Here is a 21980-nt window from a genome sequence, read left to right as displayed (position 1 = left end):
CTAAATGTACTACTTATCCAAAGTACTGATAAACGTGCTCAGCACTGGGCATGTGTAAAGGTAATGCAGTCCCTTCCCTAGGAGCCATGTAAAGAGAATGAATGCAGCAGCAGTTTAAACATTTACATTTTACAGCAAATTTTGTACTCTACTATGCAAAGTTCCTTATGTGAAGCATTGACTTCACTAAGCCAGGATTAGCAAAAGATATTACAAAAATGGCCTTTAGTTTTTGTGGTCTCTGTTGGCTGCCATATACAGGTCAAAACTGTAACACTTTCCCTTCTCTGTCCTAGGGTACTGCTGGAAGTGAGGCTATGGCAACAGAAGAGATGTCTAACCTAGTGAACTACATTCAGCCTGTGAAGTTTGAGTCATTTGAAGTATCAAAAAGTAAGTAAGCCAAGCATGAACAAAATCTTCTACATCTTATCTAGCAGGTGGTTGGAAGAAAGTTCTGGAGACATGCTACTTAGTTTTCTCTCTGTTAGATACAGGCACGTGGACAGAGAATGCTCCCTGGGCATCCAGCCAAATAAATCCATACTTATTCTGAAATCTGCTTTGTTCTGAATACCAAACCTCATAAACAGTAAATGCACTGCCCTTTCAAAAACGTTTTTGAAAATGTGTTACTTACATTTTTTTTTGTTGTCTATGACCAAAGAGTAACTTAAGCAATTTGAGAAAGGTGGTCATAAATATTCCTACAAATGGAGTTTGTCTACTACACTTCCTCCTGATAAGATAGCACAGTGTAGTGTCCCTCCTGCACTATTTTTTTTCTTCAAAGGCCAGGTTTCTTAATCCTCTCCTGATAATACAAGGAAATAATTGTTCTTATTTTAATTAGGGGTTTGATTAAGCCCTGGACATTTAGTAACCAAATCATTTAACAACTACCAGATGTGGTTTCCTGCAGACACTTTAAGATAAGGGTGAGAGATACCACATATCATTATATTATGTGTGTTGCTCATGCTATTCCATTGGTACTGGGAAGGGATGGAATAAGAATAGTCTCAGTGCCTCTGTAAGGAGCTGAAATGGAGGTGAGCTGTCTGCAATAGAGTATGAAGAGAGGCTTTTGCTTGTTGGAAAGGAGGAGGAGTGGTAGTAGAGCAGCAGGAATCTTTCGCCATTAGGAGATAATAGCTATGAATAATGGCAGGTGCTTGATGATTGCTAATTTGAAATAGAGACTACAATAAAGCCTGAGTCCCAGCTCTCCTAAAGGGAGGGAATCGCTTTTGGTACACCATGGTCATCCTCTGGCTCTTTAGCATTCACTGAGAATAGTTTGTAGGCTGGCAGCACATTTTGCTCTCATGTTGGCCAAAACAACCGAGCTCCTAATTTCTTTGGATTCACTGCTTCCTTTTTGGCTTCCTGTAAGGAAAGTGCCTACCTGTTTCTGTCCTGCTTCTCTCTGCAAGACAACAGCTTTTATTCAGTTTTATCCCTCTCCTGCAGCTTCACAGTTTGATTTCAAGGAGCTGGCCAGACTGGCCTCTTGGCCATCGCTGGGTTACTGCAGCACAATTATTTCTAAAACCAGATGAGGCCAGGTCTTTTCTTTGCCTTATTGTTTGCTTTCAATAAAGTAGTGAGGCTAGACAGTTCGTGTTTTAAAACAAGCACTGTTTCCCCTCATTTTTAAAGGCAGCAGTGCTGAGATTCCTAATGGCTATGACCTCCCAGGACTGGTCACTTCTAAGCAATCTGCACAGCTGATTGTGATGAAATAGGAAGCCGTTACTTTGCAGGAGTTGCTACTCTCTGTAAAAAAAGTTTAAAGGAAAAATAATGAAGCCAAAAGGGTCTTGATTTAGGCTCTCTGTTCCAGTATGTTGCATGGGCGCATTGAAAGGCATGCACACATCAGGCAAAGGTGAATAACAAATGATACACAAATTAATGTTTCATCCTACTGAGTTAAAAGCTTAGGAGGAGCTTTTCACCACTGTTAGGTCAGAAAAGCTGACCAAATTAAAGAGGCTGTAGAAGCTCCATATTATGTCAGAGTTAGGTCCGAAGACCTGCTGGGACACAGGAGTGTACCTTCAGGCTTGATTAGGCAGCAGTGTGCCATGGTTGTTTAAGACAGATGTGACCTTACCCTGACATACTGAAGATAACGAGAACCACTGCAGGCACAGCTGGCACTTATCTGATACGGACATTAGTCATTATAGCTACAGATTGGCTCAAAGCCATTGCATCTGTCTGCAAAGACAATCCAGAGACCCAGCGGGGCCCTTCATGTTCCCCACAAAACTGTTACAATATCTCTGTGTTACACCTATCAACTTTGGGCTCTACCCCTCAAATACATCAGCATGGTATTTTGCAAGCAGACACAAGAGATCTCTGCCCATGTACAGACCTTCTGTTGCCTGCATCTGGTACAGCAGCAATCTCAGATAGTACCAACACCCTTAATTTGGGCAGTCCTAGAGGGAGTTCAGATAGAATTCTTGAGGATGTAGCAGTGAGCTCACTGTTGTCAGCAAATGGTTGAATATGTAAATTGTTTAAGATCAAGGTGAAAATAAGCTGGTGAACCGTTGATGCGATAAGGGGACTGAGACTAAACCAGGTGTTTGCAGCTCCTGTATCACATGGGATTTCATTCTCTAATATGTCACTGTTTTTATTTCCCCTTTAAACTTTCAGAACGCAACAAAAGCTTTGAAATGTCTTCCTTTGTGGAAACCAAAGGACTTGAGCAACTTACAAAGTCTCCTGTGGAATTCGTGGAGTATCCTTGATGCTTTCTTAACCTTTCTATGTCTGAGATCTATTACAAGGCTTTATCAAAAGTTTGAGACAAGAGCAGTGGAAATCGGGAACCCAAATTAAATTTGTAGACTTGACTGTCTTCTGAGATGAATTAATTGGCCTGATGAGCTAATTTAAAAGTAGTCATGAGTCTCCATGCTGAGGGCTAGGGGGAATATGCATAAACTACATACTGAAGCCCCGAGACTTTGTATTCTCATTGTTAAATTTGCCATCCCATGTGAGGTGGTAGGGGTTAAGTGAGCAAATTGTCAGAATGTCCTGGCTGTTTTTTGCATGTGAAGCACATCAGAAAGTTGGCTTTCCCATCATACCTTGGATTCTAAGAGCACTGATCTGTTTTATTGCCACATAATTCTTTTCTTCTCTCCCTCTCTCTATTTTTTTATATAGCTTATGGAAAGCTAAAGAACATTGTGTTTAGACCTTTGGTAGTTTCTCAATATCTCTCATCATGGCTGCAGTTAAGAATGAATGGTCAAGATAAAATAGTGCCTTAAAGAAGATTAATGGAAGTTATTTCCACAGATAACCTGCAGCATGTTCTCATCTCTAAGCTCTGTAGTCTCAACTGTAAGAAGCGCACACTCATCATTTCTGTCTGCATGTAGAGGCCAATTCTAAGGCTTGTTCCAGAGGAGCACTATTTAACTGAGCACCTCTTCCCACTGCACAGGAAGATTTGCTGTTTATAGCTCATTGGCTTCTATAAATGCAATCTTAGAAAAATCCCAACTTAGTAACCATAATGATAAATGACATTTTATGAAAGCTCTCTTCTTTCTGTGCATCTGTTTGCTCTGAGTGCTCCATACAGGAACAAACCAACACTTTCAATTACCCCATATTTATCACATCTCCTACAAATTTGTGGATGTCTGGAAGCTGCCATTCTTTAAAGAACACCTGCATTTAAATATTGCAGTTGCATCTCTCTGCAGAATGAGTTTTATCACAGGTACTGTATCTTAACTACTTGTCATTTAGATACAACAAAATGCAGCTAAGCCGTATTTACCCAAAGGGAACACGTGTGGATTCTTCAAACTACATGCCACAGGTCTTCTGGAATGCTGGCTGCCAAATGGTTGCTCTTAACTTCCAGACTGTAGGTAAGTTCTCCTGATCTCTGGATTTTGTAACCTGTACAGTTTACTTCTCTAGTACAGTTTCTGGAAGACTTTATGCATGAAAAGATGCCTAGTGATTAAATAGTACTACAGAGCTGGTAATTAGCATTTTTGACACCAATTGTTGGTTGGGGTTTTTTAACTGGGAATATTCATAATTGCCATGCAGTAGCTAGTATAATATGTATATATAATGCTCTCCATATTGTCATCTTTTCTAGATGGTTACTGTTGAGCAGCGTTTCAGATCTGGCAGGAATTTTTTTCCTGTGTCTTCCAAAATCTAATGATATCAATATATAAGGGACATTTATAGCAAATTTCACCTTAAAATTGAGGTTTTTAGAAAAAATGACAAGTCTCTTTTGTGTAAAAGTTCTCTAAGGCTATGTCTGTGTGGTGGGTTGAAGTTTCCCCCCAGCATTAACTTTTAAGCCAGACCAACTCAGTTAGAAGCAAATGAAGCTGTATTTACAAGCAAATACTACACTCTACAATGGAATGCAATGGATATGTGCAAAATATACAATATTTACAATATTATACAGATAGTGACAATTAGAAAACAACATGGACACCCCCCACCCCAGTCAGAAGACCAGAGAAGTCTGTTCCACTGCCTCCCCAAACCCCCCTGTCCCAAAGGAAAAAGAGGAGTTGAGAGAAAGCGGTGGGTTAGACTTATCTCAAGGTCAGCCAGAAAGCACATCTCCCAAGCAAAGCATTAACAGCCAAGATCAGAGGAGAAGAGGAAAGGAATGGGAATGGAAATGAAATGGCAAGAATTGTTATGATACTGCTTCTCTTATCCCAGACATTTATTCAATGAATTTGTTTAGAGTAATCTTTTGTTTTCCTTTTTACACCCAATAGTGATTTATTTATATTTTTCTAATTTTCTGCTCAAAACCTGCAGCTAAATTTTAAAGGCATAGCCTAAAGCTACCATGGTCTCTTCTGTTATATGCAAATATTTCCATCTACTGCATCTCAGGACATATCCTGTCCATTTTCTGTCTCTGGGCATGTAGCACCAAGAGGTGAAACCTTTTTCCTTTCAAGTTGTTCTCATGTACACACTGCCTTTCCGTGGAAAGCAAAACCCCACATAGGCTCAGAGCCTGCAGAGTCATTAAAAACTTCTTTGGACCAGTTTCAACTAAGTATCAGGCATCCAGTGTCTGATATTAGCAGAGGCTAGAGACATAAATAAGCTGCTGGGTTGGGTACAACAGTACAATCTCTACAACACTGAGGGACTCCAAATCTGTCTGTCAAGGCATCTTTTAAAATATGAAAACATTATCTATTGAGCAGTCTCTGCAAGGTGTCTTACAGATGTCTTTTTCTTGTCAAAACAATTTGGGAAGGTGGCCACAGTCACATCTGGAGCCTCTAAGACAGCAGTGAGCCATAAATAGCTGTTTGCAGTGTAGCCAGATGGAAATTACATAATTGCTATTATTTGATTGACTTTTAAAAAAAAATGACTGTCTCTCTAGAACAGAAATCTCATCAGTGTTTTTTTAACACCTAGATTTGTCTATGCAAATAAACATGGGAATGTACGAGTACAATGGTAAAAGTGGCTACAGGTTAAAGCCAGAATTCATGAGAAGACCAGACAAACACTTTGACCCATTTACAGAAGGTATAGTGGATGGAATAGTGGCTAACACCTTGTCTGTCAAGGTACGTGTGCAGCTGCTAAAACTGATTTTGTGACAACATCAGAGCATGGATGTATTTCTCTTGTGTGGTGGCCTAGCAAATGACTTTACCAAGTCAAGAAGATAAAAGACATTGCATTTCATTGAGTGACACTTCATTTTTAACTTCTGCCTAACATTTCTTACTGTAGGATAAATACATTTATTGTTATGGTATGTATTCTTTTCCATAAAAGTGATTTGGAAGTGAATAGATTTATGAGTAGTTGGGCTGTAATTTTAGTACCAAAGGACTGAATGTAAAACATACTGTTATGAAGCAGTAGATTGGAATAGCTAGAGGACTACAAAATTTAGTGTAAATAAATGTTCTGGTTCCCTCTGAGTTCCCTATAAGCTGAACTGTGGAACCATAAATGTCAGCTGCAATTCATTACCACCTTGAACTTTTTTGTTCCTTTTTAACGACCTCTAATGAAGTTCAAGGACTGCCAGGAATCTGCAAATTGAGAACTACTTGTATGAAGGTTTGGAGGAATAGATTGCAGTGGCTATAACAGAATCAGAAACTTACACTTGATGTATCTCTAGTTATAAAGACAAACTTTATGAAATCCTGTTATTCCTTTAATAGACTTGTCCATTCAACCAGCATCCATATTATAGAATATTCTTCTGTTTTCATTGAGAGGACACAGGTACTTCTTCTCAGGCTGAAGACACAAGCATAGCAGAGTTGTAATGGGAGGGATGTGAATAAAGTAATAATCTAGATGCATGGTGAAAAAAGATGACTCTGTGAGACAATGATCTTTTATGGTAATCATGGAAGCTTTCAGTTCATCCTGTGGGTTTAGAATCACTTTGTCCTGCAATTTTAGTAAATGAAGGTGGAAGGCATTCAACAGCTATTAGGAGATGCACAGCATTTCTAACAGGAATGAGCATCCAGGAGTCCTGAGACAGCTGTCAGAAGTCAGCTGTTTCTCCCTGCTTGGTGAAGACTCTGCTGGTTATGATGTCAATGTCAATAATGTCAGTACAAGGTATTAAGAAGAAGGGATTAAGATTTGCTTTAAGCAAGGCTCAGTTTGATAGGGTACAGTGACACTGCTACATGTTCCTGTGTCTCTTCAGTTTTCTGAAATAATTGCAGACATTTCTTCAACTTTTTAAAACTGTGTTGTGTTTCCTGTTAACAGCAAGCACTAGAAAAGACCAGTTACGTTGTCATCAGCTTGCTTTCATAGGGAAACCACTCACGCTTAGTGAAGACCTTTTACCAACATTTTCTCTTTTCTCCCATGCAGTTAAAGGAGTATTTTAAGCATCATTTCTCTGCTTATGCCTCTTTGCTTCCAGCTTTTTTTTTTTCTTTAACTTGCTGTTGAAACTGACCAGAGGTTAGAGTTCCACATGTTGTGGAAATAGGCAGCCAGACTGAGGATGAGACCCAGATGAGTATTCATGCTGAGGGAAGCATGGCAGCATGATCTCAACCACATTATCACTCACAGGGGAATTCATGGCCACAGGGTCACAGGAAAGCAGGCCTCCTAAGCTGTTTTTCCATGTCTGCAATATTAAACAGTGATTTCTTGTTTAGTGTGGTTTGGGTTTTGTTTTGGTTTTCTTTTAGATGCATACTGTCTGGTTCTTAATGAGAATTATCCATCTGCATTTCCGCCACTCATTTCCTAGTCCACCAGAGCAGTCTCGAGTGATACTTCTTTGTTTTGATTTTAGATAATTTCAGGTCAGTTTCTTTCTGACAAAAAAGTTGGTACCTATGTAGAAGTTGACATGTTTGGCCTGCCTGTGGATACAAGAAGAAAGGCTTTGAAGACCAAGACCTCTCAAGGAAATGCAGTTAATCCTGTCTGGGAAGAGGAAGCTATCGTGTTTAAGAAGGTTGGTGTAACACTTGCTTCCCAAATGGGCGTTGTGTTTTATCACTGACCAGCAGAGTAATTCTGTGTTTTACTGAAACTTTGCATTTATTAGAAGGAAGAAAAAGAGATTCTGAGTAGTTATTCATTGAACTGATTATTTTTATCTGGTTTTGCTGTAATTTTGCTACTCTAATCATGCTAGCTCCTACTAAAATAATTGAGTTTAAAGTCACCTTGATTGTTTCACTGACCCAGCTGGAAGCAGCAGACATGTTGATAGACTCATCTGCATGTCACAGTGTAATCATGAATGAGCAAGAACAGGTCCCAGCAGCAAGCTGAGCTGAATTACCACGCCATTCTGCCTTGGTTGGACAGCCCGCCTGCTAGCCTATGAGAAAGACAATGTGGACACGGTTATAACAGCCTGGCTGTCCAAGCTAGCACATTCAGAGCAATCTCTTCTCTCTGCTTAATGCTAGATTGTGCTATATAAATACAACTTGGCTGGTGAAGCTACATAAATCCCATCCACTTGAAACGAGACACGGGCTTATGAGTTAACTTGTGCAATTTGAACAATATAAATTGGACTCAGTTCTCTAAAGTTTGGGGGAGCAGAAAACATGGAGGATGTTTTAGTATTGTGCAATGTGAAAGTCTTACTGCTCTTCACGATATACAACTTGCTTTATAACAGAATCTCTGGGGTTTGCTGAATGGGCATTGCAGGTAATTTGATCCAGAGTCAAGTTATCTGTAGAACAATTTCATGTTTCTTTCAGCAAATGTAGTTCAGAGATGTGTACACAGTTGGTACTGACAGCCCTGCTTTCAAGGGAGCACAGCCCTTTTCCCTGAATATTTGGCCTTCTGAATGACTTTCCTTTGGCAGCCCACCAAAGCTTATATTTGGAAACATCACTAGCATTTTTCCTCTGTAATGAACTTCTAATTAGTGTACTTCATTTCTCTATTTAGTTAACAATTGTGCCTGACTGCCTTTGTGCTCAGAGAAGCATAGGTTTCTATATTTAGTAATGTAGAAAATAAATTAAAGCAGCTCCTAGGTTTGGATTGTTGTCATTGTCTAGATACATATGAGCATTTGTTCTGAAAAAAAGGCCTATCTGTGCCCTGGTTAAACATACATGTGTGTATGTTTGCATTAAGTATGGAAATGAAATTAATTGTGCTACACTTATTTTTTTTTCCTTAGGAGGGTAGTTCAGCCTTTTTCAATTCTGTGTTCTTTTTTTTTCCCACTGTTTGGCCTTCTTTCTCATGTAGTGCCAAGACAGTGTCCAATGCTAGTAAACATCCTGCTTGATTAGACATCTTTAGCCCCGGCAGTGAGTGTGCTCGCACAATGAAATTGTGCTGGGTTTAACATTGTTCATGTAATTCACATATTCACATCCTGCAAAACAGGTTGTATTGCTTGCCGAATTTTTAACACTAGTATGGCTATCAGTGAGTTTTCTTAGAAGTAAGCAATCTCATTGGCACAAACACAAAGGGGAAAAAATACCTATGGCTGTGAGAAATAAGCAGGCAACTAAGTGGCATTCAAGTGTGGGATGAGTTGAGCTGCTATATTAATTTGTGCCATATTCAAAATACATATCACGTTGCTGGGCTCAGCATACTAGTCCCACCTCGAGCTTCTTGATTGAAAAATATTTCTATGAGAGTTCTTTTGACACACAGATGCATATACCCTGACCTCTTACATGGTAAGACCTTCCAATGGTTACGTTACTCAAGCTCTCAAGCTGCTCTCAAGCTGCACCAGGGGAGGTTTAGACTCGAGGTGAGGAGAAAGTTCACCAAGTGAGTCGTTCGTCATTGGAATGGGCTGCCCAGGGAGGTGGTGGAGTCACCATCCCTGGAGGTGTTCAAGAGGAGATTGGACATGGCACTTGGTGCCATGGTCTAGTCATGGGGTCTGTGTTGATAGGTTGGACTCGATGATCCTCGAGGTCTCTTCCAACCTTAGTTATATTGTGATACTGTGATAGTCTCTGCTAGACTGAACTTATTCTGTCTGGAAGGGGCTGTTCCATCCTGAGCTGAAATTAATAATTCAAAAATACTGCCTTGTAGGTTGTTTTACCTTCCCTGGCATGCTTGAGGCTAGCAGTGTATGAAGAAGGAGGGAAGTTTATTGGACATCGGATATTGCCAGTCTCAGCAATTCGACCAGGTAAACGTTTGTCTCTAGCAAAGTGGGGTTTGAATAATCTGTCTCAACTTTGAAAATTAAAATATCAGATTTCACCAGAAATTTACATTTGTAAGGAACCAGGGAAACCAATAGAATTAAGCATCAGAGGCATGGTTGGCACTTACTGGTCTCCAGTAGTTCAACTGCATGTTCACAAATCCATACTAAATAGGGCAGTTGCACAGTTGTGAGGGGAAAGAGGGCAGGGCAGCAACAGCCAATTCTGATGTCATCTTGTTGAGAATGGGAGATTGCTGGGCATTAAAGTAAAATACGCTCCTCTAATGTAATTTTTACAAGCATGCAAGGACTGACCTATATGCAAATCTTTATATCTCTGCTAAAGCTTTAAACCATCCCCAAAATACTTTTGTCTTTATTAGTGAAAATTAAAAAGAAAAAAGAAAAATCATTACTGTTCTCTTCCAAATCATACAATTGTTTCTGTTATAATTAGTGGGCACTTAACTAAAAGTTGTCTTCTGTGACAACTCGGCCGTAGTGTTCCAGGCCAGAGACTTGTTAGACCATGTTTCAGAAAGATGTGGCAACGCTGGCCTCTTGAGCAGGAGTCAGGATTTAATGCCAGCTTTGCCAGTGAGGGGAAGGTACAAAATTATGGCAAGCATGTGGGCCATAAAATGCTCCCAGCTTCACTCACAGTGGAAAAGGGATATCTGTGTCTACCCTGTGGCCTATCTAGCTAGTCCCAGTCCTGTCACATATCCCTGCATCTAGCAGTTGTTGTCCATGTTATTCCTGCTCGTGACTTGTATCTTGACACCGTCCATGTCTGCTGCTTTGTAATCATGCCTTAGAAGGAAAACTTCACTCGTGGTACAAGAGGCACCAATTTGTGAGGTTGAGGATGCAGCTTTGCAGCACTGCAATGATGTAAGAGTTTGTGGCTCTGGAAGTCCTTTTTTCCTGTTCCTAGCTGTGCATTTCTATCCTTGTCTTTAAACTGGCCTTAATACGTGTGACCTTATGGAGAGGTATTTTGGTGAGCTAAATTGATGAAAGGCTTTTTGCAGTTTCTGAAGGTTGCTCTTTCTGGACTTCAGCTTACTGAGCTGCCTATCCAGTTCAGAAAAGTCTCAGTGAACAAGAGGAAGAGCAGGAGATGGTGGTAGCTAGCGAGGAGAAAGGGTTTGGAGCTACCCCATCCGTGGTGTCTTGCCATTAACTTAGCTAAGCTGCCCTGTAATGTGTGCCCCAACTCTTACAAGGCAGCCAGCTTTCAAGAGTCTTTGTTCAGATCTGTTTCCAAGGTTGGTCATGTGACGGGATCCATATACACATGCACACAGGCTTCGTAAACATGGTGCCACATAGTCAACATTTTCAATCCTATGCCCTGTTGTAGGTGGCCTGTGGCATCTCAGCTTTGGTTGGTGTTCAGGTTCCTGAGTACTGCAAGGGTCACTTTTGAAAATTAAGTAAGAGCTACAAAAGTTAATTAAAAAAAAAATCCAGCCAAAGATAATAAATTAGAATGCATCAAGAATTATATCAGTGACAAATTTTAGCATTATTCACAGATGTGAAAATGAAGGAAACTTATTTTTAAGCAGCAGTGTCATGTGTCTGTCCAACAGTGCCTTGTCTGTGTATGTATCTCTGAACCCTTCAGATAAATCTTTCTCTACCAGAAGTTCCCTGGGTTGCCTGCTCAGTTGGGGTCACACTGTAAATAAGAAATGACAACACAATTGCATTGAACATGCCTATGGAAGAGTTTGTGCTCTGAACTGGTTGTTTATATTTTTGCAGGTTATCACTACATCTGTTTGAGAAATGAGAGGAACCAACCTTTGACACTGCCAGCTCTCTTTGTGTACATAGAGGTCAAAGACTATGTGCCTGACACTTATGCAGGTAATTCTGTGACATTTTCCTATTGGAAAACATAAAGGTTAATTGAGTGTCTATAGATGATTTGCCATATCAGGATAGCAGTCCTGTGTACAAACCTCTGCATCTGATGAATCATTATGTCTTGTCACTCCTACAGCATGGCCTGATTTACAGCAGCATGCCTGAGATTTAGGAGCAGGGCCAACTCTTTATTTGCAGCAGACCTTGTAGGACTCTGAAGGAGGGAATACCCCAGGCATTTGTCATTGAAGCATAAATGAAACTTTGCTTACAGTCATAACAGTATGCAATTGTTTCCTAAGCAGTGTGTCATGCTTAATTAGAACATTGTGGGGCTGTAATTGGTTCAAAGACAATACTATGCATCTTTAGTGAAAAACAGCATATAACCCCCCAGACTTTTTTAAAACCCAAGATTTTTACTAATGCTCCTCTGTGCCTCACGTGAGGCAAGATCCTCGCTGGTTAATGCTGTAAGCTTTGAAATTCCATCATAAAACACTGTGCAGAAAATGCACAGTTGTTTCTAGGACCTAGCAGAACCTATCAGCAGCAGATTTGTCAAAAATAACCACAACTATCTCTTTATTAAAACAGGAGGAGCACTGGAACCATAAGATAATGGGTTTGAAACTGATGTATTTGCATTATTTCTAGATGTGATTGAGGCCTTATCCAATCCAATCAGATATGTAAACTTGATGGAGCAGAGAGCTAAGCAGCTGGCTGCACTGACTCTGGAAGATGAAGAAGAAGTAAAGAAAGAGGTAAGGGAGGTTTTTGAGTCTCTGCAAATTGTATTACAGTATTTAAATGCACCTACTTTGCTTAGAAAGACAAATATTGGAAGTCCCTGGGAATTGCATGTTTTAATTATTTGGGCACCTATAAACATCTCCCCCAAAATGAGACGAGGGTATATTACAGCTGAGAATGAATACACTGTGTGGTTTCACTGAAGGCAGCATGCTTTGCATGGAGCAAGTCACTGTTCAGAGGTAAAGAGACACTGAAAGATGAATGAAAAACCATGTTACGTGTGTGCTGATTTCCAGCTTTGCTATGTAATAAATGAAAGGAGAGGTGGTTGTGTTCAGAAACATTTATGTATCTCAGTTATGACGTCTCTACACATTCTCCACAAACAAATGTGCCCTAAAGAGACCTACTCTAATCATATGGTAATTTAGATGGGGAAAAAGGCATCTGGAGGTCAGCCCATTCAAGCCATCACAAGAGAGATAAAAAGCAAACAGACCATAGATTAAACAAATATTCAGGCCTTTTCTAGCTTATCTGAAAGGTATGGGAGCCACATTCTCACTAAGCAATTGCCTATTTGTATGTATGTGGTTGTGTGTGGGCTAACCCATAAACCCCCTTTTGCTGCATAATTGGAGGTCTGTGTATGAATGCAGTGCTGTTATTTGGATCATAGTGGAGAGTTCAGCTTTGTTTTCTGAAAAACCCTATGCACATGCAAACACTCAGTCTCTGTTTCAGACATTGGTATTGGGACATCTAGCTGTATTTGAAAATAGCAACCTCATCTTTTACAGATGGCTTGTGTCAGTTAGGCATATCATGTGGATCAAAAGGCACTCAGTACAGGTCTCTAGCAAAGACAGAGAAATGCTTTCTAATCCTAAACTGTCCTCAGCTCTAGTGCCTGTCTTCTTCAATTCTCAGATGTGCAAAACCTCACTGAACTAGATTTTGTAGCCAAGAATACATTCCCAAAGCAGACCAAATGCATGAAAGTCATTACAATTCAGTGGCCAGCAATTTACTCTTTGTGCAGTGTCACAAGTTTGGCTGAATGAGGACACTGTGCAATGCTCTATAGTACCTTAGACATTTATCTAGGACGCTCCACACATGAGATTCTATTTTAATAGCAAAGCTTTTTTTTTTTTTTTTAACATAATCCTTTAAATACCTTAGAGGTCATTTTTACTTCTGAAAAAGTACAGATTTTCCTGGTCTGCGCAGGCTTATTTGTTTGTTAAACAAATTCTGTCGCAGAACATCTTCTAAAACAAATGGAAAGAAGGAAAGATGAATTGCAGTGCTCAGGTAGTGCTACCCCTTGTCATGGAGCTTGAAAGCTCATAGCATTAAAGGAGTTTGGTTTTGAGTAGCAGCAGCATATGTTGTGAAAGAAAGCCACAATGATTGCAGTGGGGAATTTGCTAGCAATGTACAAACATTCAGTTAGACACACAAGCAAGAGACAAGTACAAAATTAACACTTTAGGTGGCAATCTAAATACAACATTGCCACCTTCTATTTATAAACTCCCATTCTAGGTACAATATTTGGCAGATGGACTGTACTTAGAAATCTTGAATTGCCCAAGCATGCTATGTGATGCTAAAGTTTCTTCATCAGCTTGTTTTGTTCAACTACGTTGGCCCTCAAAAATCACATCAATTAATACTTGTAAGTGCGCTCACTGGCAACACAGATAAATAAACCCAAGTATGTTTGCCAGAACTGTACACATAAGTGCACCTGGGTTCAATTTTCACAGTATCACTAAGGTTGGAAGAGACCTCAAAGATCATCGAGTCCAACTTGTCACCACAGACCTCAGGACTAGACCATGGCACCAAGTGCCACGTCCAATCCCCTCTTGAACACCTCCAGGGACGGCAACTCCACCACCTCCCTCGGCAGCCCATTCCAATGACGAATTACTCTCTCCGCGAAGAACTTTCTCCTCAATTGTCCTACACACAATTTCAAATGTACACATTCTAAACGTTTTTGTGAAAAGCTGGGCTGTTTTCTAGCACAGACTCCACCTCCCCACTCCTCTCTCCCTCTTCTCACACATACCTATTTATCTGAGCAGGGTGCTTGCAGCCATCACAGGAAAAGTGGGAGTTTATTCCCTTTGCTATTTAGCGGTTTAAACTGTATCTTGGTGAGAAGTTTCCAGGCTTCTTGCAAAACACCAGTCAAATAAGCTACCTAATGGTGAATTAAAACAGGCTAATTTATCTGTTTTGAGCAAGTTAATTAGCCTTTCTTTAGGCTTCAACTTACACCACGTAACGTAATGAAGAATGCTGAAGAACTGACAGAATTTACAGTTCCTTTTCTGTACTTAGTGGCAATGTTCCCTTCAGGAGAGTAAGATGTTTTCCTACCCTTAGCTTTCTGGACAGTTCTTGCTTTCCAGCCTGGCCTTAGAACAGCTGTTCTAGCATAACAAAGTATTGCAATACCTGCCATGTGGGTTTTGCACCTTGTAGACCTTGATAAGCATACAGGTAGTGAAGATTGCCTTCTCTTCCCCTGCCTGGTTGCCTTCACAGACCGGAGGGATAAGCCACAGAAATTTCCCGAGAGTTCCTTTGAATGAATTAATTCCTGCTTTAAGTAGATGGATCTAACTAATTTGTGCATTTTGAGCTCCCCAGTTATGGGATTGGAAGTGTTGTAGGGGCCTAGGAAAAGCCATCCAGACCAAAATGCATTTTGGCTGTACCTGCTGCTGTACTGTTCCTGGTGCTGCGTGTTAATTCCTGCTGCAGTTCAATAAGGAGGCCTTACTGGCTTCTTGTTCTGTTCACATGGAAGCAGCAAATCATCCAACCTGTTGTTTCTACCCATAAATCAGTGTTAAAATGGCAACAATTGTTTTGCATGCCTAGATATAAATCAGATTAAGCCAGTTGGCTTCTTTCATGAAATAAAATTATTTTGACAGGGAAAGCAAACAAAAGCATCTCTGGGAAAGCAGCTGCAATTAACATGTCTGATGCCATTATTTAAAGTGAAAATGCAGGCATGAATTTGCAAACCATAATGATCACACCAACTTACTGTAATGGAAATTAAGTTGATCTGACACTTCCTATAGGGAGACCTTGCTTACACTTATTTGCCAAGGAGGATAGAGGCAAAGTGACTTAAGAACTGCCCAACTAGTCTAAAAGTGCAGCACAGAGGAGATTTCCCCACGCCAAGACACTGCAGCTCCCCTTCTGTGTGGAAATATAAATAGACAAAATATATTTATGTACCTGTATGGGTAAGTATCTTTCTACTTAGTAAAAATACTGTCTTGCAAAAGACATGGCAACATGTGGAATATAAACCATTTTTGTGAGCATTAAAACTCTAAATTCTAAGGCTGGATTGCATCATGTTTTCAAAACAGCCTAAAATATTCCCCATTAAAGAAAAATCATGTTTCCTTCCTCATTCTATGTGATGAATTATGAGAAGAGAACGTGCTTTTTAATGAGATTAGACTACTTGATGTAGTGAAAATTAGTCTTTATTCACTTCCTGATCCTGTCTCGTGTTTCTGCTTTAGTTTCTGAGAACACATGTTTTATGTCCAGAACTGACAGGCTATATTAATAGTTTCTGAAAAAGCTGAGATGCAGCACTTCCTACCACACACAAACCTAGTCCCCCCCAAAAAAGAAGGTAACACCTGCTGGGTCGCTGTGACCTTCGGAGCACAGACTTGCTAGAAGTTAGGAATTCTAGCTTTATTTGTATTCAATGTTGAATAAGCTATGTTTTAAGAACTGAGGGGTTAACCATACAGCATTTGACATTCACATTGTTCTACTGTCATAAATGTTGCCTGGGTCATATTTTTCCTTATTTTATTGCAGTCAGGCCTGCTTGATATAAATGAAACTCTTGGCATGAGCTTTCAGTTGAATCACATTTCTGACTACAGTATCTCTCTCCTATAATTTTGGTAGAAATAGTCTGCTGAGAAAGAAATTTCCTGAGAAGGAAAGCAGCAGCAGGAGCAGCACAAAACAGTGAGATCAAAATGTATTTTGTCTCTATTGATGCAGTGCAGGCTGATATTTTCCAAACATGGAATAATCAAGGGGGAAAAAAACCAACATCTGTGATACTGTGCCTGTGCGTGTAACATGAAATGGAAGCAGCTGAAGGGACAGATCCAAAACTACCCTGAGACACCATGGCAACTGGCCCCTCACAGGGACAGCAGGAAGTAGGGCTTGGCCATTTCAAAATAAAAACTGCTCAGAATGACCTTCTGTTTGCAAAGTGCTGGGTGTTTGCTTAAAACCTGATGGTCACAAGGACAATGCTAAGATGTGCAGTGCATAGTACAATCTACATTGTAAGTATAAACCTGAGCCTGTAGGAAACTGGAGAGAAAGAAAAGATTGTGGGAAATGCTTAAATATTTGGATACCACAGATGTATTTATGCAGCAGGATGGAGGTAATGTTTGTATATTATCCTTGGAGTGTAATTGCAGGAATGCAAGAAGATCTTGGGAATCAGAAGCATGTCTCTGTTCTGTTAGAACAGTGAATAATGACAGTGCTGCATGTATCTATGAAATTTAAAAGCAATTTTGTGTACATGTTTTGTTCACAGCAGGGATTTGAGCAGGATTTTTATGCCTGCTTATTTCTCAAAAGCTGTTATGGCAGAAAGTAATGCTTTCCAATAAAATAGAGATTTCACATCTGGTGCAGCTAATATATGCTGTACTGAAAAATGTGATGACTTATATCCACTTAAAAATATTTTTTTCAGAATACTACGTGCTCTATTTCTGCTTGAACTTTACCCTGCAAAAATTAACTACCTGAATTGCCACAGCTCTTCAGGATATATTTTTGGTTGCTTGCTTTCTTTTAAAATGATTTATATATAACATTTGCAGAATTTGGCATCTTTGAAAAAGAGGGTGAAGTAGATTAGCAAGTGAATAATTTTAAGCCTGTTAGCAAAGAAGTGTAATATAACTCATTATGTATTTTCAGATTGACCATGGAGATGCACCATCTGAAGCTAAGAGTGAACCTAGGCCAACACCAGCAGAAAATGGAGTAAATTACACTGCCTCTCTTACACCGAAACCAGCAACTCAAGTTGTCCATAGCCAACCAGCACCAGGTGACAAAAAAACAGCAAAGGGAAAAAAAGAGTCCCATCTTCTCAAAGTCATGTGCTTTGCATTTAAAGAACAAAGCAGGAAAGGGGGGAGAAGAGACTTATTTTTTATTTTGTCCTCATAAAGGAGGTATAAATTTCTCCATTCCTTTTGTCTTACATGGAGCAGTTGCTTTTGCAGAGAAACTTTAGTTCATTACAAGCAAGAAAATTTGCTGGCTTCCTTTTTTGTTGTTGTTGCAAGTGCAGGAATATCTTTAAATTGTTTTTACAACTAAATTTATGCATAGAATTGAATGTTATTCCACACACAAACTACATGCTTAGATACTTACATATTTTGTATTGACATATCTCCTGTAACATATCCTTATTAAACCCTAGTGTTTGTAATTTTATGACTGCAGTCTTCATAGGCTTGAGTGAGCTAACTTCCAAGTAACTGGATTCATCTTCTGCACAGAAACTTTGCATTGACCTCATAACATAGGGCAGTTGTACTGTCAGCCTAATTCCACTTAAATGATTCATATGGGTGGTATCAGTTCAATAACATCCTTCTGATAAGTAGGACAACAAAGCTTAGGTGGGTTTTTGTAAGGTTACCTTTCCATGCTGGCCCATGTTTTCCATATGGCCACTCTATTGCTCCAGAGATGTGTTTTCTCAAATTACTAATAAATGACTATGTCAGTGTATGTCCTGTCTCACCTGCCATGTTTTAATATGCAATCAAGCAGCACAATAATTGCTGTTATTTTAAAAGAATTAGAATTACTAATCTCTTTTACCTCTAGGTTCAGTGAAGGCACCTGCAAAGACAGAAGATCTTATCCAGAGTGTCCTCACAGGTAATAAATAGTTTAGGCTGCATTTTTGTCAAGAGAAACACATTTTTTATGAAACAGGCCATCTGGCTTAAATATTTCTGTGAGTGATTAGAACTGCAGTACCTCACAGAAAATGTACATACTGTGTTTTCTTTCTCAGCTTTGTACTTACTAAATGTTTGAACACTTTTCATGAGATTGGTGTTGGGCATCAATAGGGAATTTTAAAAGAATATCCCATTGTTGTAGTTTCACAAGCATAATGTTACCATCTAATGCAGTCAAAAGACCAGCATCATTAGGAGAACAGAAGCTAAATTTGCTCTGAATTTTGGGATTAGTAGTGAAAATGTTTTACCTTTGTTACCCTTGTAGTGTTCCCATTGCTCCTACGTAAGTGAAATTACCATTACATTAAGCAAACTGGCCTGTCAGATAATGCCCAGCTATTCACTTGGGAGTTGTGTCCTACAGCTCAGAGTTAGTTTATATTGCAAATCTCATAACTCGGTTTATTTTGTAGTCATTCTGCTGGAATGACTACAAATGTTAGAATCCACTCAATATCCAAACCTCACGTGGGCCTACATTTAAGTGTGGAAAGCAGATAAGACACATTAAATTCTGTATGTTAATTGTCTCTTATTCACTCTTCCTCAACTGCAGGAGAAAGAGGCTGGCCTACATTATGGGAATACCTTCTGGCCTCATATGATCTCTCTGTTGTCTGGGAAGGGGTCTTCAATCTGGCTTTTCCAGAGCTGTGACCCCTGGGCAGATAGTGCAAGTCATCATTCCTTCCACATGGTTTGCTGAGTTTGGGGGTCTTGAAGTGTTCATACAGTGGGCACAAAAAAAAACATCTGTGTTCACATCTGTGTAAGATCTGAGAATGGAAGAGGTTGGAAGGGACCTTTAGGGATCATCCAATTCACATCCCCTGCTAAGGCAGCTATGCCCAGATCAGGTTGCACAAGAATGTGTCCAGGCAGGTTTTGAAAGTCTCCAGACACTTCACAGCCTCTCTGGGCAGCCTTTTGCAGTGTTCCAATCACCCTCAAAATAAAGAAGTTATTTGAGCTGATGGGAATCTTTTACATCTGAAAGGGGTTGAGGGAAGAAAAGTACGTGGTTTTTTGCTTTACTACACATCTGAATGTTCTACATTTTCATCTTGCTTATTATGCCTTTAAAAATTAAGGTTGTCACAGTATTTTCAGTCTGGTTAGCTTATTTCCAGATAAGCCTGCTCAGTTCCTTTAAGCCAGAACACTTCATTTGCCTGCAGTAAACAAGTGTGCTTTGTTTCATTCCTGCTGTTGTCAGTTCCTGGGTTATCTGATTGAAGTCACGCGTTATTAGAAAACTGAAGTGGCTTTTGTTATTATCGTTATAGAAGTGGAAGCACAGACTATTGAAGAGCTAAAACAACAGAAGTCTTTTGTTAAGCTTCAGAAGAAACACTACAAGGAAATGAAAGACCTTGTAAAGAGGCACCACAAGAAAACCACTGACCTTATCAAAGAGCACACTGCAAAGTACAATGAAATCCAAAATGACTATCTGAGACGAAGAGCCGTTCTAGAGAAAACAGCAAAAAGAGACAGCAAGAAAAGGTATGTTGAACATAGTTGTAATTTTCTTGGTATTGGAGATCTTTTCTCAAGTCATCTTTCGTAGTAGACTCTTAATATGGAGGTGACATTAGAACACAGGAAAAAAAAGTCAAAAGCTGCAAGATTTCTAGGTAAAACTGTCAGACTTCTGATAAGAAAATAACCTCCACAAGTTGCTAATTCTCTGCTTGAAGCCAGAGAATTTCCCTCTAGTGTGGGGTGTCCCTGCCCATGGCAGGGGAATTGGAACTAGATGCTCCTTGTGGTCCCTTCCAGCCCTGACTGATACTATGATACTAAATGAGAGCAGGCAATACTTATTTTGTGACTTTCCCTAGACCGCTGGTATGAGTAGGTGACTCAGCTGAACTACCAACAGAGCCAGCGGTCAGGTAGTGAGCTGCTTGTATTTTTGCACTAACTTTCCAAATAAACTCTGTTCTTAATACTGCTTTAGCATTGTGTCATGCTTCACAGGTAACATTTTTAAAGATTTAAAGAGCTAAATCTCTTGATTCACTTCTTTCTCCAAAACTAACATACTTTGGAGAATTCTAGCAACTTCAACTAGGTCTAAAATGTACATTTTCTCAAAGGATCCTAACAAGGAAATAAGTTTAGTGCAGTGATGGAATCACAGAATCACAGAATGTGAAGAGAGCCAGCTGGCAAAACAGGAACAGAATTTGGTCCTCTTTTCTGATATTTATGAGTAAAACAGATACTCTGAATTTGAGGCTGAAGAACATTGTCTCCAAGTTAGAGCCCTGGTAAAAACTCATGCCAGAGTAGAAGGCACCAGATATATAATTGAAAGAAACAGCTGAAAGTTACTGACATCTGACTACTGGTTAAGTTATGATTGATCCAGACCACTTGGGGATCTCTTAATGATTGCTTGGCTTTGCCTGGACATGCACACCCCTTCTGTGCTATGTCCCTTTCTAAATCTTGCACTCTCCTATCTCTTTGTGCATGCTGGTACAGTTCATATGTTATTTCTCCAGGGAGCAATGAAAAAAGAGAGTCATATTTATCATTATCAGTTTGAAATGCAAAGACTATTAAGACATTAATCTTTCCACAATTGCTGCCTGGTTCATATCTTAGTATAAGATCAATTCTTAACTTCTGGCAAGACATAAAAACATATAGGTACAATCAGTGTCTGATTGTACAGTGCCAGATACTGTTATAATTGAATTGTTATTTCTCTAATTGGCGCAGCATTCTTGTTTTAACAAAACTTTTCTTTCCAAGTAGTTAGATAAGCACAAAAGTCTTTTACCTAAAATTGATTTAGCTGCAGTTCTTAAATATTAAGACATTGGATGAACATTAAAAAGAAAAACAAAATAAAAACCAACTTCATACTTTTTGGTAGGAGATCGTCAGAGGTAAAACCTGCAAGCATGCTCTGGCTGCCAACCTTACTGATAGTGCCTGTAAATGTTGGTGATTGGAGCTAGGCCAGAACTTGTCCGTATGAAGGAGCTTAGTCATTAATGCTTGAATGACAGAATGTCATTTGCCTTAACAAGAGCTTAACACTCATAATACATCTATGTTCATCTGTTCTTAACTGTTGCCAGTTTTCAGGATTCAGGGCTCTATGATTTTAACAAACTGTTTTAATGACTGGCTGTCAGTTGCACACACAGTGATAGTTAATATGATGTATTTTCCATCATATGTGTGTGTGACAGTGTCAGGCAAAGCAATGTTGTGTTTCTTTATAGCATAGCCTATTAAAATTTAAGCAGAAAATCAAACTGAATAAATAACATTATTGATTTATGAGTAAATAGGTTTGGGGGGGGGGGGGGGTGGGGTGGGTGGTGTTTGTTGCTGTTGTTTCCCCTTTTACTTGTGACCTGGCCATAAATCATTCATGATATCAGGCAATAAAGCTTTGCAGTCTATTACATGAAGCTGTCACTGTAATTTTGGAGATGTGAAGCTTTATATGAAGTTATATAGAAATCTGAAGATTAAAAAGAATCTGGGTTTGGCATTTTAAA

General features: G+C 39.5%; 1 protein-coding gene across 2 annotated transcripts in view; it reads left to right on the top strand.

The window, feature by feature from the left end:
- The window catches only part of PLCB1 (phospholipase C beta 1), a 368463-nt gene that overhangs the window by 287255 nt on the left and 59228 nt on the right, over positions 1-21980 (top strand). For both annotated transcript variants that reach the window (XM_068153205.1, XM_068153206.1), the window contains exons 16-26: positions 297-393; positions 2677-2761; positions 3790-3914; positions 5470-5624; positions 7349-7513; positions 9601-9700; positions 11495-11599; positions 12257-12366; positions 17384-17516; positions 18311-18364; positions 19740-19959. In XM_068153205.1, the coding sequence (XP_068009306.1) occupies positions 297-393; positions 2677-2761; positions 3790-3914; positions 5470-5624; positions 7349-7513; positions 9601-9700; positions 11495-11599; positions 12257-12366; positions 17384-17516; positions 18311-18364; positions 19740-19959 (1349 nt within the window). The remainder of the gene's footprint in view (positions 1-296; positions 394-2676; positions 2762-3789; positions 3915-5469; positions 5625-7348; positions 7514-9600; positions 9701-11494; positions 11600-12256; positions 12367-17383; positions 17517-18310; positions 18365-19739; positions 19960-21980) is intronic.

Source organism: Melanerpes formicivorus, unplaced genomic scaffold, assembly GCF_026170545.1.
Source record: "Melanerpes formicivorus ecotype bairdi unplaced genomic scaffold, bMelFor1.0.p_v2 SCAF_25, whole genome shotgun sequence".
In the NCBI taxonomy this organism is placed as follows: Eukaryota; Metazoa; Chordata; class Aves; order Piciformes; family Picidae; genus Melanerpes; species Melanerpes formicivorus.
The sequence above is the reverse complement of the archived record's forward strand: the minus strand, read 5'-3'. Positions and strand labels throughout refer to the sequence as shown.